This window comes from Pezoporus occidentalis, unplaced genomic scaffold (genome assembly GCF_034315485.1).
Source record: "Pezoporus occidentalis ecotype Australia unplaced genomic scaffold, CSIRO_AGI_Poc_V1 ctg63, whole genome shotgun sequence".
Lineage (NCBI taxonomy): Eukaryota > Metazoa > Chordata > Aves > Psittaciformes > Psittacidae > Pezoporus > Pezoporus occidentalis.
The window spans coordinates 2,985,736-3,004,472 of NW_026915977.1; the positions used below are offsets into that span (position 1 = coordinate 2,985,736).

The 18,737-nt window shown below is 45.9% G+C and overlaps 1 protein-coding gene across 1 annotated transcript; it reads left to right on the forward strand.

The window, feature by feature from the left end:
• The first annotated feature begins 712 nt into the window (after positions 1–712).
• LOC134174788 (G-protein coupled receptor 83-like) lies at positions 713–8,280 on the forward strand. The gene is made up of 4 exons (XM_062640041.1): positions 713–2,528; positions 4,819–4,944; positions 7,013–7,146; positions 7,633–8,280. The coding sequence occupies exons 1-4, from the start codon at positions 2,151–2,153 to the stop codon at positions 8,255–8,257; spliced, it is 1,263 nt and encodes a 420-aa protein (XP_062496025.1). The 5' UTR covers positions 713–2,150; the 3' UTR covers positions 8,258–8,280.
• The last annotated feature ends 10,457 nt before the right edge of the window (positions 8,281–18,737 follow it).

The window sequence follows — 18,737 nt, forward strand, 5'->3', positions numbered from 1 at the left end:
ACACATACATACACATGGTGGCATTCACCAACCAAGCCATCAGCAGCAATTTCTGAGAGCCTGTGTCTCTGGAAGACGTGCAACCATTTCTCCTTTGGTAGCAAGGAGTCCTGCTTCTGACCTTCTGCATGCCACAGCCCTCCACCTCTATGGCTGTGATGTCCTCCAAATAAAATCCTGACTGAGGTGATTGTTATAAATGTGGCTCAAATAAATGGACGAGAGCCAGACCAATGAATCAAATCAGTTTATTGAGCAAGCAAAGCAAGCAAAACAGCGCTGGGCGGCCGGGGAGTCTCCGCTCCGCCAGCGGCACGCACCCTACTTCCCCAAAGTCACTGGTTTTATACTCTTCTTCATCCGACATACGTGTCACCTCCTGGCGTCCTCTGCCTCTGTGTGACCTGTAGATAAGGGGTCTCATTCTGTCTCCCGCTGGGTGTGGGGAGGAAGGCTCCTTATCGCCTTCCCCATACATCGTTTACTTTAACGGATACCCGCGGTCTATAAGTAACATGTCAAAGCACCGTAATTTTCCAGTAACTATTAAGCAAGCAAGTAACTCTAAGCAAGTAACTCCTAAGCAAGCAAGATTTGATTAACAAACAGGAATTTACTCATTACAGTGATTAGTGTCCTTATACAGTAGAAACTATGAAGAAGAGGATGAAATGGCCCACTAGCCAGTTCATGCCTGGCTCAGCCCCTGGGCAGGGTGCAGGTATGGGACATCTGTGGGCTGGGAGAAAAGAGGGGTCTGGGGATGCTAAGAAAGGGCTTAGAAGTCTGGTACAAAACACTTATGGCAAAAGACATTCTGTGTTGCCAAACAAATGCTGGGATACCAAGTTTGTCAAAACTGAGAAGAAGTTGACATTTGTCTCCAATCCTGTATGCAAACCTGTCTGTTCTCTTCTCATCCCCCCTGCCTGCTCAGCACCTGCTGCTGCCAGATGCCCCCACTGTGAGCATGGGGGCCCACTGCAGGAAGACAGCACAGAAAGCTCTTCACATCTGCATTTCTGAGCTTGGAGCCTGCTCTGCAAATGACTGTAAAGGAAGGGAAGGAGAAGACAAGGGATTTGCATCCAGATTGCTGCTCTTTGCCGTGGCTCTCCCTGCTGTCCTGGCTCAGTGCACAGGGACTCTCCAGACACACAGCAGCACCCTGAAAATTCTGTTCTCATTTTCAGGTTTCATTTCACTTTTTTACTCTGTCCTCCATGCCACAGGAGAGCAAGAAGGGGACAGTGTCAGGCACAAAGCTGGGAGAAATCCTCAGGTGCCCTGTGCTTACTCTGCAACAGAGAGAAAGAAAGATGCTGCAAATCAGTAAAGATGCTTCACCACATGTAGCTGTTGTGCTGGGTACACAGAAATGAGGAGAAGGAGGAGAGAAGAGATGAGGACGGCGAGGACACATCCTCATTCTCTCTATTTTGCTGCTCTGCTACATCCGCACATGTCAGTCTCTCCCATCGTCTATGTGTGTGGTTGTGATACACCTCAGGATAAACGAGGAAGAAATACGCTATTGGCTATTTCCTACATGGTGTGTCATCTGGCAGGCGGTATATATCACAGGGAAAGCAGGGACCACTCAGTCTCTAAGCAAAGCTGCTTCAGTGTATATAGCTCAGAGACACTTTGAGGATGGAAAGAAAAGGGAAAAGCAGCCCTTGCTTTTCTGATTCTGACAAGCTCTAAAAATACCCGACAGATGAAGGACTATGTGGAAAACAAATCCAGTGGATTTCCAAGAAGTTGTTGTGGGACAGAAGCAGAACAGTGTCCAGAAAGGAAATATTAACTAGGATTTCTTCCTGGGTGCAGAGAAGAAAGTGTTGGGCATCTCTGATATTTCAGCATCTGAGTCAGCTTCTGTACATAGGACATATGGGACTGAAAAACGACAGCAGCTGGAGAGTTTCTGAAACAAAGTTCCCATGCAGTCAGCATAGGAACAAGGACCCGTTTACCCACTCTTCTATGTAGTTTGCAACCACAGGGCAGATTTTTAAAATGCAAGGGAGTGTGTGCCCTCCTGCAACCACTGACTGTAGCACCTGAGCTGCCAGTAAAGAAGGGCAGGAGGAACAAGCAGCCTGCCCAGGGACACACGCAGTGCTGGAGCTTTGGCTTCCCAAGCCATGAGCAGGCACACGTGGTTCCCACTGCAGTACATCTCCAAGCCCCTCTGGAGAGCAGAGAATAACAGCACAACCAACTTCTTCTCTGCACTGTATGGCTTTCCTAACAAATCTTTTTTCCACAGTGACTTGGACCTGGAGGACCTAGGGGACTTTGGCAGTGGGACCCAATACGAGGGTGAGTCTCAGAGCCGGACAGTGAAGGCACTGCTGATTCTAGCCTACTCTGTGATCATCTGCATCTCACTCTTTGGCAACATCCTGGTGTGCCACGTGGTGATCAAGAACAAAAGGATGCACTCAGCCACCAGCCTCTTCATCGTCAACCTGGCCGTTGCCGACGTGATGATCACCATTCTGAACACCCCCTTCACGCTGGTGAGCATTTAGCTTGTCTCTGCTTTGGTGGTTCTGTGTGTGCCTGTCAGCTGCGTGCACGTATATTGAATGGGCCAGGAACGGGCTAATAGGCGGAGTTTCTTTTTGTCCCTCTCCCTTTTTCCTCTCGGACAAGCTGCTGTTGTGTCCCCTGCTCCCCACCACCCCTTGCAGCAGGCAGAGCTCAGTGAGCAGAGTTGGGACACTTGTGCACCCTCCTCATGTCACTTCTCTTCAGCTCTCCTCCCTCTTCCCAGGACAGTGCCAAGGCACAGATGTCAAAGTGCTGTCTGTCTTTTAATGGGGAAGGAAGCAAGGACAATTTTGACACTAGAAAGTCCAACTACCTGCCAATTTCCTATGGAAATACTGCAGAAGAGGTCAGTCTTTGTGAAGATGATTGTAGGGGAAACTGCCAGGTCTGTGCTGAGCTGTGTCAGCTTGACATGCCTCTCACTGGGGCACTACGAGCTGCTTTTTGCAGCTGATTGTCCTTTGCTTAGTTCAGTTGCTAAGTAATATAAGACATAAAAAACTATTAAAATAATGAGGTGGGAAGAGTTAAACGGATTCATTACTTGCCCCACTGTCACAAGCTATGAACAATGAGTAAGTAGGACTCTGTGTATAGCTGAATTTGACACAGCCCTCTGATTCAAAAGCATCACATGTACTGCTGCTTCAGTCCTTACACAAAGCTGTGCCCACAGTGTTCTGCCTTCCAAAAGCAGCTCCTGATTGCCAGTTTGAATTCACCTGTTCTTAAACTGATCCTGTTTCTTTGACGGGGTTTTTCCTCCTTGCTCTGGCAGGATTTGCATCCCATAATCTGTTCAGGGGAATGTAGTGCCCTCTCGTGTGTTTGCATGACAGTCACACTTTAGGCACAAGTAATTAAATAACTGTAATCTCTTGGGAAGGAGCTTTACAACAACTTCAAAGAAACAGCATTTTGCTACGCATTCAGTGACAGAGTCATTGCTACTGGAGTTGTCTCTATAGGGAAATTAATTGGATTAACTGAAAACAGACTAGCTACTTGACTAAATTTCTGTGTGGACAGATATTTTGTAGTAAATGTGCTTTATTTTTTCAAAGTGGCTTCATTTCCTTCCAGAATGAGTTACATTAATTTAGAATAAACACTGTCAGGAATAATAAGGGGGTGAGAGAACAACTGTTATTTGGAATAATGTGTCCTGCAGAAAATCCACAATAAGTAGCACCCTCTGGGAACTCATAGGAAATGCCACGCTGCCCTTGCCATTGCCCCGCTCCCCTCCCAAGAGTGGCTGGATTTCATGCCTGGGTGGAGATGGCTTCTGTACCTGCAGCAGTCAGATCAATGAGGGCAGCCCAGCCTGTGATGTGTGAGTTGCTTTTTCAACTGGAGGGGATAATTTCCTTCTCTCTGTGTAACTTAATTGACACCTCTGAAATTGCTGTTGATGCATCTCACACAATGTGCTTAGAGGAGAGCTGGGCTTAGACATCACTGTGCAAGCAAGATCCTGACACCCAGCTCCATGCCCTGTTTCTGAGTGTTGCTGGTAGCTACAGGCTCCAGGAAGTGTATGGACATGGGGCAGGCAGGCAGGGATGCTCCACAGACAGGCATTCTCTCACTCGGAGGAGGTACCTCGCTATTTCAGTACCCTCAGTGATTTTTTTCTTTCATGAATTTCTCTAAGTTTTGAACCCATGCAGCTTTCAGCACCCACAAATTCAGATGTGCAACTATTTTTAAGAAAGCAAGCTACCTCTCCTCCCTGTGGAGCCACATCAAGGAGCTGAGATAAATTTATGCTAGATATTAGGAAGAAATTCTTCCCTGTGAGGGTGCTGAGGCGCTGGCACAGGTTGCCCAGGGAAGCTGTGGCTGCCCCATCCCTGGCAGTGTTCAAGGCCAGGCTGGACAGGGCTTGGAGCAAGCTGCTCTACTGGAAGGTGTCCCTGCCTGTGGCAGGGGCTGGAACTGGATGAGCTTTAAGGTCCCTTCCAGCACAAACTAGTCCAAGATTTTCCAGACGGATGATGTTACATGTACCCATGTACACAGGCCCATGCAAACACACATACACAGAGCACTGCTCAAGCAGATTTTTTCGTGACAAATCTCACCTCTGTTTCAAAGCATCTTGCATAGTTACTGTTTTCCCAGAAAACCTAATGCATCTACAAAGCATAAGGAAACTATGAAAGCATTTGTTCCTTACCGTACTCCTGGGAAGCCTATTTGGTGCTCATCAGATAATGCACACTTTCTGATCCAATTTTGTCTGTTCTTCAGGTGCGGTTTGTAAGCAGTACCTGGGTTTTTGGAAAGCTGATGTGTCACGTAAGCCGGTTTGTTCAGTACTGCTCTGTTCATGTGTCTGTGCTGACCCTTGCAGCCATCGCTCTGGACCGGCATCAGGTATGTGATGCACATGATCCCTAAGTTTGCTAGAAAATAAGGCACTAAATAGTTTACACCCCTTGAAATCGCAGTACCTGGAAACCTGGTTTGTCTTGGGAATCAAGGAACGGAGGGGAGAACTCTGCTTTTCATTGTGGTAGACAAAAACTTCATGCTTTGTTTTACAGTGAGGATGACCAAACACTGGAACAGGCTGTCCGGAGAAGTTATGGACTCTGTCCTTGGAGATACTCAAAACCTGTAAGCCCTGGACAGCCTGCTCTAGCTGAACCTGCAGTGCACAGGGCATTGGACTAGGTGATCTCCAGGGGTCCCTGCCCAGCTTAGCCACTCTGCCAGTGACAGCCCTGAAAGCACAGCAGGAATACATACTGAAGTTCAAGCACCAGCAAGCCAAGGCAGAATCTCAGCATGAGTTTATGAAGAATCTTACAGTTCTTAGGCTTGCCTCACTATTTTGGGATGCCTAAGACTGGAAGCAGTGAGAACTATGTTAGCATATTCAGTTCAAGGTGAAAAATTCTTCTCTTCACCCTGCCCTGTTACTTTTCGGCACATGCCAACAAGGAAAACCTTACAGACTGCAGTGCAAACCAAAGGGTTTCTTTGAAGTAGAGCGGTTTGTCATGTTTGCTTAAGCTGATAAATGCTGTGCACTGAGAGAGCAGATCCTGCAAGGCACGCTCTCAGCCAGCGAGTGTGGTGGTGGAGTCAAAGCAACTTCACATGAGAAATGACATGGCTAGATGAAGTTCAAAATGATAACAAATTCCAATCTGATTGTCTGGGATGGGCTCCATCTGGTGTCAGAAAATTACAGTGACTGACAGAGTATAGATCATCCACTTCTGTCTTTTTTACTGAAAAAGTTTGGTAGTGTGCCCTTCCTTTGTGCAATATTGTAGCTCTTGAAAGCAAAGTGTTTTGATGATTCATTTTAATCAGTAGATTCTGGGTTCATTGCAAGGCATGGCTAGGTATCAAGAAGTGCTTGTTTAAGGGCAAACACAACACCTACCTTTAAATTCAGTGGAGTAGGTTGCTCAGAACTTGAATTAGCTAGTATGGCCCAAGGAGGTAAAAACGGAAGTAAGGATATGTCACTGAGCAAATAGAAATCAGCGCTAGTCCTGAGAGGTACCAGAGCAGACAGGTGCTCCAGGGGAGCTGTAGAAGCTTGGTGAAATAGATACTTACAATGGGACTAGAAATGACATGCCAAATACCAAAGACTTCCTCAGCTAAGAGATAATTTGGATGACATGAAAGGTCTATTTTTAATTATTGTTTCTTTGCCTAATCTAATCATTCATAGTGCATGTAGCTCAACAGACATCTAACCATCATGATCTCTGAAGTCAAGCCAATGGGTGACACTGAGAGTGTTTCTCTGCTTAGGACTCGGGTCCAGCAGTAGCACTTAACACTTGCACAAACCCTTACATTTTCCAGATGTCGTACTCTCTGATGTCTGTAAAATGAGTTTTAACACTGGAGGGATGTAGAGCTGCTGCAGTACTTCAAACTGCATCATGATGCTCAAAAAGTGACCCAGATGTTGTCAGATAAAGTAGCCCTCCTTAGCAGCAAACGTGCATAGGGTACACCATGCTGTAGCCAGTACTGCACAGGGTATGCTGTGAACGTAAAAGCGACCAGCCTTCAAGGTTGTCAGTCCTATGCTGGCCAAGGATTACATTCAACCTTGGTTCTCCAGCATCTTGTCACTCTGTCCTGTGTGTCCACCAAATGCCAATGCTGCAAGCCCCATGGTTACCATCTGTACTGGAGACCTTGTTTCCTAATTAGGAGACTTTCTGCATTCCCTGGACTACAAATCAGAGCAGCCTCTTGGCTTTCAACTTTGCCACACTTCGGGTCCACGTTGAGCATTTCTTGCTGTCCTGGAAAGCACACAGGCTGTTTGCTTCTTAGTGATCAGCAAGAAATTCTTGCTCCTGGACATGAACAAAGCAAAGATGCATTCTTTTTTTTTTTCTAGAGCTTGCTGCTTGTTTTTATCTATTGAAGACACTATAAATCCTCATGTATAAATTCTCTGCAGGTTATTATGCACCCTCTGAAGCCACGCATGTCCATGGTGAAAGGAGGAATTTGCATCATTATCATCTGGGTTATGGCAAGCTGCTTCTCACTGCCTCATGCCATTTATCAGACTTTGACAAGATTTTATATTGGGTAAGACATTTACATGGCGCTTTTTTTAATATGACATAAGCAGCTTAATCAAAGCTCCACAGATTGTAAGGGACACATCTCTACCTGTATTATTAGAGAAGAAGGTACAGTGACACGGAGAAGCCTCCCTTCTGTTTCACTAGGTGGTGTGTTTCTCACAGAAGGACAATGCAAATCAATGGAATTGCATTCAGGTTAGTTTGTTGTCAGCTCAGAGCTTCAGAAGAGAGGTGTCTTTTGTCATTACAGGGCACAGATGTCAATATGGATTATTTTTTTGTTTTCTTGAGGATGTGTTTAAAATATCTTCACTGGGGCAGAAGGTCAAACTTAAAGCAATTTGTTTTTCATTGAAAGTGGCATTTTGTTACTGAATGACTTCTGTGCCTTTACTGAAACTTGTAAGAACATCTGAGACGTTTGTCCTCTGGGAGCTGTGTGCAGCTGGTAGTGGAACTGACAGTTCTTTCTCTCTTTGATCACCAGAAACAGAACAATACGAATGGTCTGCCTTCCCAGCTTCCCTCCTCCTGCTGATCTTTTCTGGAAGTATTTGGATTTGACTACTTTTGTGCTCTTGTATGTCCTGCCCTTGCTTGTCATCTCCATCACATATACCATGGTGGCCAAGAAGCTCTGGCTGAGAAACGCCATCGGGGATCTCACCATGCAGCAATACTATGCCCATCAACGGAAAAAGAAGATGACACTGAAGATGCTGATGGTGGTGGTGGTTGTGTTTGCAGTGTGCTGGTTCCCCCTGAACTGCTATGTGGTGTTGATCTCCTGTAGGGCCATCCACAGTAGCAATGCTCTGTACTTTGCTTTTCACTGGTTTGCCATGAGCAGCACCTGCTACAATCCCTTCATTTACTGCTGGTTGAATGAGAACTTCAGATCTGAGTTGAAGTCCCTGCTGTGTGTGTGCCAGCGAAGTAGCGCAGCCCAGAGTCATGCTCTGCAGTCCATCTCCCCCTCTTTCAGGCATGCCTGGGTTGAGAACTGCCATTATAAAAGAGGCAGTGCCTGCCAGAAGGCAGGAGTATCCTCCCAGAGGAACTCTGCAAAGACAGATATATCTAGTGTTCAGCCATCTGCGGCAGAAAACTAAAGCCTTCATCTGATGGCCAGGCAGCAGAGACATAAGAAAGAATTAGTTGGAAAGGACTGCTGGAGATCATCGAGTCCAACCTTCTGCCCAAACCAAGCTAGCCTCAGCGTTCGACTGGATTGTTCAGGACCTTGTGCTGTCAGGTCTTCAGAAATCTCCAGGGAGGGACTGCCCACATGTGAGCTCCAGAATGAGGGGTGCGGAGTGAGTTTTTAATTGGAACAGTCAGCAAAATAAAGAGAATTCTCTAACAACACACAAAATCTTTCATAGACTAAACAAATAAGGGGAACACACACCAACTGATGAACACTGATTTAAACTTAGACAGCTGTTGACGCATATAGAAACACTATCAATTCCTTCGCTGTATTTCTTTGTAATTTCTTCAAGATGAATAATGTTTATAGCCCTCTACCTTTCCCAGGTGGAAAACTGACGTTCGTTTTCTAACTGTACATCCTCTGCTAATCCTTACAGAAGCAGCACTTTCTTCTGTGAGAATCTGCAGTCCGGCAATGTTGAGCTGCCTTCAAAGAATATTATTTCCTTGAGATGCTTACATTTTTGTAACCGTCTGGCAAACTTTGCCATCTTTATATATATACATTATATATATTGCCATCAGTATATATAACCTTCATCTGGATGCTGTTGCTTCAATATAGCTCTGTTAAAATTTCCATAGGGTTGTAATACAACAAGATTTGATTCACCAATGTTTTTTGGGGGCTGATAACAGCCAAATAAAATACCTTTTTAGGGGCCCTCTCTCTCTCCTGTGGGTTTTGTGTAACTTTTAGCCTGGAGAAGAGAAGGCTCGGGGAGGGGACTTTATCGCTTTCTGCAACTACCTGAAAGGAGGATGGAGAGAGGAGGTGGTTGGTCCCTTTTCCCAAGTAACAAGTCATAGGACAAGAGGAAATGGCCAGGAAAAGCTTTAGACTGGATATTAGGAACAATTTCTTCACCAAAAGGATGATCAGGCATTGGAACAGGCTTCCCAGGGAAATGGTGGAATCACTGTCCCTGGAAGTGTTTAAAAAGCGTGTACATGAGGCCCCTAGTGACATGGTTTAGTGGTGGACTTGGTGATCTTAAAGGTCTTTTCCAACCTGGTTGTTTCTATGATTCTACAGCTTTAAACTTCTGAAAGGGAGATACTCCCTCTCCCAAGACTATTAACAAGGAAGCGTAGACTGCTGCTCCTAACAGTGTCAAAGCCATGACCAAAACTTACATTTGCATGTGTTTTGACATCTTTCAGCATGAAAAGCCCCTTGTAAAAGCAGAGCCATGATTACACAGATGAAGAGTCAGCTGTGGATGTGTGCTGACTACAAATACCATTTCATTCCCATGCATTTTGTTGTTGCTCCATGCGGTTAAATGGTTGGTCTCAGCAGCACTTCTCCGGGATGCTTCAGTCCAGACAGGAGCATGGGCACTAACTTGAATTTAATTCTCATTCTCCAATAAACATTTCCATGAGTGGAACACAGCCGATTTTTTGTGCATTTCTCCCAGGTGCTCCTGCTGGGATGCTCAGTCATCTCCTGGGGCCCTTTCCCCTTGAGGGGACTCTGCCCTCCTCCTTACCTGCTACCAAGCAGACAGAGTAGGAAAAGTGCACCACTGGGATTGCCACATCTCTGCAGAACTTCTTTGAAACTGCTCAATGAAGTCCTGTTTGTTTGAAAGGAACTGATCGATAACAACTGTACCAACAGAATATTTTTATTGTCATCTCTGAAGAGCCATTTCCTCTATGTCTCCGTATTTTGTCTATAATTGTGATAAGAAGAAATCTGAAGATTCACTTCTAAGGCTCTCTACCTCCCGCACACATTTCTATAAACATGTCTGGATGGTAACCTAAATTTAGACTCAGTTTAGTGTATTGCTATTACTGAATAATCCAGTGCTCATTGTGCAGGTGATAAGCTCGCTGGTGCAGTAATTATTAGCTAATTGTGTAATTATTAAGCTGGTAAAACTAATAGAAATTTTACTTCTACTGTGGACTTTGTCCATTTTTTTTAAGCTTTGATCACTGACTTGAATTCAAGAATTGCTTCTTGTTGATGATTTTCTTTCGGCCATTGTTTGTACAGATCTGGTAACGTGAGAAAGAGTGGACCCCATATTTTATACAGCAGAATGAGAAGTCATTATACTTTTTTTTCCCTAGGACAGCAAAATTTTCAGCTTTAGCAAGTGGAAAATCCTTATCTGTGGCATTAGCACCAGCCCTTAAACTGTCCCTAATTAATTTTCATTTTTAATTCTCCTGACCAGAAGTGAACAAGAGTAAATGGGATCTGTATTGACATTCCCCTCATAGAAACCATGTGTACAGCTGTCCTGCTGAGCACTTACATTTCTGAAGGCTGCTCACTGGCAAGGTGCTGCTCCTGGCTGTGCCAACACAGAGATAGATGTGAGAGTCCCAGTGGTGGGTCCAGGGAAGTCTGGGCTGAGGGAGGTCTGTGGGCCTGGGGGTAGCACACAACACGTGCTGTTGTGTCTCATCTCTCATCCACTGTAAATCTAAAGGTCTGGAAGACTGGAACTGGTTTTTCAGCTGGAATGTGTCACTCTGAGGCCCTGACATCTTGCAGTTCATTATAGGATTAAGATTACCAACATGGATCAATCATTATATTCCGCAATCACACTTCATTGCTTCTGCTATCCCACTTCTGTTCATTTGCTAAATCAGAGTGGTTCATTCCTCCTGTGGTTTGCTCTGCTTTATTCCAGCCAATTCAGTGAGGTATGGAACCAACTTTTTAAGTGAGAAGACCCAAGCATCCCAGTCCCTGCCAACCCCAACATCACAACCGGCCTGCTGGAGTATGGGGCCACTTCCATGGGCTTTGCCTTGGTGGCTCAAAGCTCACTTAGTGCTTGTTTCCCAAAGGAAGCTTTGTGTTAAATAAGCATGGAAATACAGCAGATCTCATCTACAGAGGAGCTACCATGAAACCCAAATCTGAAATACAAATAATTCATGACTGCTGCTGCATCAGAGCCACTGAGGGCACAGCAGCCAGCATCATTACACGGGACAATGAGTTTCAGAATGTTCCCAGGACATTTTCTGGAGCACTTCTACTAAAGGACGATAGTAATGAAGTTTTCTTGTAGCCTGTTGAGACACTGCTTTCTTCTGCGTGCGCTGTCCCCGCTTCAGACAAGTGTTTGAGCGTCCTTTTAACTTTTCAGCTGAGTCCAGCTGTTTGGGTTTAGGGCGGAGGGAAGTCACTGGGGGGCCGCCGGGCACCGAGACACATCCAGGGGCAGGGCGAGCGTGTCTTAGGGGGACGCCTGATCCCGCCCCGCACCGACCTCGCCCCGACGGCCCCGCCGTAGCCGTGTGCCCCGAGGGGGCGCCAGGGGGCGCTGCGTCCCGACGTGCGCTGGAGACGCGGCGGTCCCTGCGCCCGCCCGCCAGCCTGCCCTGGGCCGGTTCCCAGGCAGCTGCGGCGGTGGGGAGGAGACCGAAGGTGCCGGGCACGCTGTTATCTCAAAACCCCACCGAAGTGCGGGTTTCCCGTAGTGTTCCAGCAGGACGAGCTCTCAGAGAATCTGCAACATCATAGAGAAACGTTAACCCGAGCCTTGGGAAATACAGCACGAACTTGGGCATCGGTTTGGAGAGCTCTAATCATGGGCAATACGAGGTAATCGGTAGGAGATTACTCGTGTGTGCACACATGTCTCTGCAGGTTCACCTGCAAATCCAGGAAAGCCAGGCCCTGATGAACCAGTCAACCACGCTTTCCCAGAGGTGTACCTCAGTTTAAATCATAGAATCATAGAATAGTTAGGGTTGGAAAGGAGCTTAAGCGCATCCACCTCCAACCCCCCTGCCATGGGCAGGGACATTTCTCACTACACCAGGTTGCTCAAGGCCCTCTCCAGCCAGTCCTTGACCACTTCCAGGGATGGAGTATCCACAACTTCCTTGGGCAGCCTGTGCCAGTGCCTCACCACACTGGGAAGAATTTCTTCCTTATATCTAACATAATCTCCCCTGTTTAAGTTTGAACCCCTTACCCCTTGTCTTATTGCTACATTCCCTGATGAAGAGTCTCTCTCCAGCATCCTTGTAGCCCCCTTTAAACACTGGAAGGCTGCTCTGAGGTCTCCACGCAGCTTCTCATCTCCAGGCTGAACAGCCCCAACTTTCTCAGCCTGTCTCCAAACAGGAGGTGCTCCAGTCCCTGAGCATCCTCGTGGCCTCCTCTGGACTTGCTCCAGCAGCTCCGTGTCCTTCTGATGTTGGGGACACCAGAAAAAAAAATAATCGTGCATTGCTGATGCCAGTGCTGCAGTTCTGGAGCTTTGCCTACCATCGAGGCAGAGATCTCCTGGGCCTCAGACACAATAAACATCTGAGAAGTTCTGTATCTAAGTTAAAAGAACACAATAAAATAAGTAAGATAAGGTTTTAGCCTGACCTTGAGTTTCTAATGCATCCCAGCTGGGTAATAACACCGAGTCCCAAGTTCCCAGAAGAGCACAGATGGACAAAGGAAGCAGAGCAGTGATGTTCAGAACAGCTCATGGGCAGATCTTCACCAGCCAGCCCAGATGAAGGCACATTGGCAGAGCTTTTGTACTCACAACCATAGAAAACAGTCAATAGAAAACTTTAACTTCCTGGCCCCATGCTGAATACTAACTTAGCAAAAGCGTTTCTTATTATTATGCTGCTTTTTACAAGGAACCTGTGGGCAGAGGCAATGTGACTCACTACAAACACCGGGGTAAAAGTGCACTCTGCTAAAGAACAAATAAAAACTCTGCGAGTAGACTCCACTGAGTGTCACCATCACGTTTTTGCTGAGCCTCAGGACATTGCAGGGTCCTCTCCAATAAGATTTTTGTTATTCAAACTACTATGAATAGGTTTTGATGGCTAAATTGAAATGGTCAGTCAGCGCAGACAGTAGCCAAATACTGCTGATACATCACACTTAAGACTTTGGACTGTCCCAAAAAAGACAAGGTGGGTAGCAGACTTCCAGTGAAATTGAAGCAAATGGCAGTGGTATCAGTTTTCCTCCTCTGACATAATGTTTCTCCTTTACAGCTTATGGTTTGTTAGTAATAACAATGCACCTAGATATACATAAAATCCCACAATTGGAAGCACTTGCCCTGGGGAAGTTAAAACAGATAAATCCCACAAATATTTTTCCCTGTAATGAAGAGATTCTTCCAGAGTCTCATCACCACCCCAGAGGAGGTTTTGAACAACGTGCCATCTTTTTTCTCCATTTCTTCTCAAGAGTGGGCATCCTGGTTTTCCTTCACTCTTTTCCTGAGTCCCCTACATTAGTCTCAAAATCACAAGACTTGTTATTTTAAAATGGAAAGAGGGATGTATACAAGGTTTGTTTCCATCAGCTGACAAAAGCCTCACGTGTCTAGGCTGAAATTGCTCTTCCCAAAAGCTGGAAAACTCCCATCGCAGGGTGAGCAGTGAGGTGCAACCAGTGCAGCCACCTAATCTTGCAGCTGGAGAAAACCTTGACAAGGCCCTGAATCCTCCTGAGCTTTGAGATCCTGTAAGGGAGCACCTCAAAACCAGCATCAGGGCCTTGCACAGCCCTGGGCAAAGCTCTGTTTGAGAAAAAACCCAAACCCAGACCAAGGTGCTTTTTAAAAGAGTAATAACTCCAAAGGAGATGTAACAGAAATAACAGGGGTCACAGATCCTTTCTGCCTGTTGTGTCATGGCAGGTACTGGGTTGCACCCCAGCAATCTTCTGCCAGGCTGCATCTAACCACACCATCTCTTGGGAAAACTCTTTCTTCCCTATGCTTCTATGCCTGGGCCATGCCAGCTCCCTGTACTTGCTGCCTGTCTCCCTGCCCTTGCAGAAGCCATAGGTGCCCCTGCTGCAGGCTTGCCACCGTATGGAATGATGGTGGTGGTGCCTGTTTTCACAGCGCTTTGCAGAGGGAAGACACCAGAAATGCAGCTTCCGTCAGTGATGGAGCAAAATTCAACAGTGGTGCTGCGAGGCCAGGGTTGACTGCTGCCCTTTGACGTCTCTAATTCGAGCAAAAGCTGATGATGCTCCTGAGGAGATCAGACCATGCTGAGGTCTGTGGGACCTGTAACAGTGAGCTGACTGTCACACCCTGGCTCTCTCCCTTGCCACAGCCAGTCAGGAGCATGGTGTTCATGTCTGTCCCCTCTCTAGAGCTGGCTGGTGCTAGCAGGCAGTGAAGGACCCCCAGGTCATCTCCTCTCCCTCCCAGGGTTGGCAAAGCTGTCGCCATCCACAGCCATGTGCCTTCTGAAAGCCTCCTGCAGCAGGGACTGGGCATCACGGCTGCTTGGAGAGCCAGGGCTGCCCTGCCTACCACCAGCCTTGCTGCAGGACTGCTGCCTGGGTACAACTAGCTTGCTGCTCACTCACTTGTATCTTGGAAGAAAGCATGAGCGCAGGATAGGGGAAAGAGATGAAGGCAAAATCTGCTGTAAGTCTCTGCCCAGGTCACAGTAGGGAGAGGGAAACAGGCCAGGAGCGGGATATGCTCTCCCCGTGCCTCAACACCATATTACCCTGAAAGGGAAGCAGTGCTGGCTCCCACTCTAAAGCTTTACTCACTTCCCCGCCTTGCTTTTTTCCCTTGTCACATCAATCCAAATCTCGTTTTCTCATCTTTAGCATGATGCTTTAGCATCTGAAAGCTGAAGACATAATATTCAGTCAGCTCTCTAAAATTAATGTCTTGGTAGAGCTTTTCTGAATGAGTAGGATAGCTCAAACCCATACTTCACTAACACTTACCTTCAGTATTGTAATTACTTCACATTTGCAAAGGTTCTGTGAATTTTAAGTGATGAATATTGCTATTACTTGTAATTTCTCCTCATTCTTCTACCTCTACACAGCTCTACACAGCTCCTGCTGTGTTTAGCAACAAGGGTCAGGGTCAGCTGCTCACTCCTGGAGAGTTAGTGCCTGAACACAAAAGCCCTGCATGGCAAAAAGGCATGGCCCAGTGTGTGCAAAGAGGTGGCAGAATCAGACCGTAAATAGATTACTATAAATTATTACTTGTTTCTACAGCTTTCAGGAATGGAACAAAACATTTCCTTGGCGTGTATCTGAATCAATATAGCCTTTTCTGTAGCCTGTTGTGCCACAGCTAAACATGGGTCACAGCAAGGTTTTCTAGTGATGCACTTGATGCTGTGCAGCAGGTTGGGGTGATGGGACCAGCCCCCCCTGTGTCCAGCCAGCATCCTGTGGGCTGCTGCTGCCCCCACCATCCACAGGCCACATCACCTCTGCCCCTGGGTTGCCCAAAACTGAGACCCACTGGGGACAACCTGCCAGCAAGTATATACTTAATACCTGTGTATGAATATCCATAATATCAACCATATGATTACCTGCATCATATTACCCTATTTTATATGCCTCTAGGGTACCTTTTGAGTTTCTGGGTGTGGGATCAAGTTTTTCTGTTAATCTTTTGGGAGAGTGTTTCCTTCTTATTACATGAGCACAAGTGGGAAAAAGGTTTTGTCATGTCATTTAGAATGAAAAGCCTCAAAGCTTTCAACTAAAGTGTGTTGTAAAAGCAAACCACAACAATTCCCATTACGTATTTCTTCCTTCTCTTTTTTTTTATTTTTTTTTTTATTTTAGATAGAAATAACAGTGAGAAGCATTATTGAAGATGCTTTGAATCTGACGTCATCCCGAGTTGGAGTGATACTCCTGACAGTTGTTTTATCACGCATTGCCAGCTCCTGCTTTCAAGAGTAATACAATACAGTGTTTGTACTTACTCAGGAAAGTCATCAAAAGTTAAAAGTTGATAAATCCAGGAAAATATCAGCTGAACAAAATTATTCACAACCACTTACCCAGGCTGTGCTCATTGTGTTTGGAGAGATGCTTCATGGTTCAGAGGCTAAAGCCAGGGCTTTATAGGAGGGAACAACTCTGCCCAAGTACCAGCATTGTTCCTCTTATCCTCTCTCTAATGCACTCCAGAGTTAAAGTGGTCACCCCCAATGATTTTTGTTCTGTCTCAGATGATGCTTATGAGAGTGCCCTGCATGTTGCCTAAACATGCAGAAACCCTTCCTGCAGTTTAGCAGGCTTAACCGTGCGTCTAGCCTGGGGAAAGCACAGTATCATCACTGTCAGGACAGGCAGCAATGAATTAGATGGCTAACTAGGACTCATTGCTTTAAAAAATCAGGATTCTTTTTCTTTTCTTTTTTTTTTTCCCCTAATTATAAGAATGCGTTCAGGTTACAAAATGCTGGCCACTGATGGGGGTGTCACAGTTGGCTGTGGATTCTGTTGAATGACATGAGAAAAGGAATCAAACTTTGTTGAGATCAATGACCCTGCCAAGTGTGACGGTGGTAATCTCCTTCAGGTGTCAGCTGTGCATGTTCCCTGGGCAAGCTGCAGCTCATCACCTTATCACCCAGAGATTATTTCTAGGAGCCTGCTCCCACAGCTCTTTTGGCTCTGGTTCTTCAGCATCCTACTCTTCTCCTAGCAGATGGTTAGATTATCACATCCATCTCCTGGAGAAGGGTGAGCTTGTAGCCACAAAATGGCTTATTTTTGGTTTGTTGGTTTTTTTTTATTATGCCTCTTTCTTGATTTCCTGAGTTGATCTCCTGCCCTGCAGGATAAATAATGGTAAACTTGCCTTAAGGAATTAAGAAATGTTAAGCCAGATTCTGCCATGTCTTCTTGTTATGACATGTACCAAAATGTATTTTTGGGAAATATCCTTGACTTAGAGAAAGCCAGGCACTGTGAAGTGTAAGTCCATGTAGAATTGGCTAACAGAAGTTCAAGGACTGTTTGCCTTTCCCCATATCTCCAAGAACAGGTTTCATATGTGTTCCCAGGGGCTTCTTGGCATTGGGGGTGTGTTTTGGTTTCTTGCTCTGTCTGCTAGGAGCTGGCCTCCACCCTGGGGCTGGCTGTTATGGCTGGAAGTTGACATCATATTGATTTAGTTGTAGTTCCTCTTTTGAACGGAAAAAGACCCTCAAATCTTGCTCCAGAGTGTCTGTTCTCTCCTGGAAGATAGTTTTTCAGTCTGTATTTTAGCTTTTGAGTTCTGGATCCTGGCTGTGAGCTCAGTCACCATTCTGATTAAATAGATTTGCCTTTATTTGCTGAATCTGACTGAGCTTTCCGGCAGCAGTTACCCATCAAGGCACCTGGCAATGGGCAGTTTGTGATATTTTCAGTCTAGGAAACTCTTGTGATATTCTTATGTCCCTGGTAATTAGGAGGGTGTGTGTGTGTAAATGATGGTTCAATTCTGTTGCGGTCTGAGATTTTTAGATGAACTAAATCATCTTATTCTTTCATACCATAACAAATATCTGTCTATTAAACCACTTGATGCTTTTGTGTCTGCCTGAAGAGACAGACTCCCTGGGTGGCAATTTGGCCTTTCCACTCAGGTTCTGTTGAGCAGGAGATACCTGTGTCCCTGTAAAGCCCATCATGTTTGCATTGGCCTCTTCACAGGCATGGTGCACTTGAGTCCTCAAACCAGTGTGCTTGCAGGGGGGCTGTCATCTGTGTTGTGCAGCCAAATAAACTGAGAGCTTTACCCTGGGGTACATGTGCTGGGGGCTCTGGGCAGGTCTGGGAATGAGGGAATGTAATCATGACCTTGGGGGCAGCCAACAGCTTCGCTGTATCTCAGGTGGCAGAAGGAATGTGTCCTGATCTCTTGCCCCTCACTGATGCGATGCTGTCATCCTCCTGCTTGTCCTTCTGCCAGGGTTATCATGTTTCACCCTGCACTGCCAGAGACTTTAAAATCCAGTCTTTAAAATGCAGAAAACTCTATTTTTGTTCCCTGTGTGAAAGATGTTTGTTTGGGTTTTTGAAAAAGAAATAAAAGTTGAACTACAAGCTGTCATTGTTCCTCTGCTACCGTATTGTAACAGGAGCAGAGAACCCGGGCAGTGTTGTTCTTGAAAAGGCCAAACATCTGCCAGAGCAGGCAAGCCCCATCATTTCATGAGCTCCTTTAAACCAGGGCTGAATACCTCCTGGTGCTCTTAATAAAGCATGCAGCAGCATCAGTCTTTGGTTCCATGGTGTCAGGCAGTGTGGTTCTCTCTTCTTTGCCCGAAACTAGTAAAATTAGACCACAAATAAATTTCATCTGAGATCTTCAGAGATTGTATCACATCTTGGCAGTTGTTGCAGTTACCACCCTTCCATGATGCCTTGCGAGTTAGAACAAATATTCACTGAGCTGGCACTTCTGGGACTGTTTTCTGCTTTGTCATACCCAGAGGTTCTTCACTGGTAGTGCTAAGTTTACTTCAGAGATAATCACAGAATCTCTGTTCCTAGAAACTGAGGCATGAAATCCAAACTATGTGCCAGGAACTTGTTCCTCTGCAGCTTCATCTGCTGTCACGATGTGTTTAACTGATATTCCT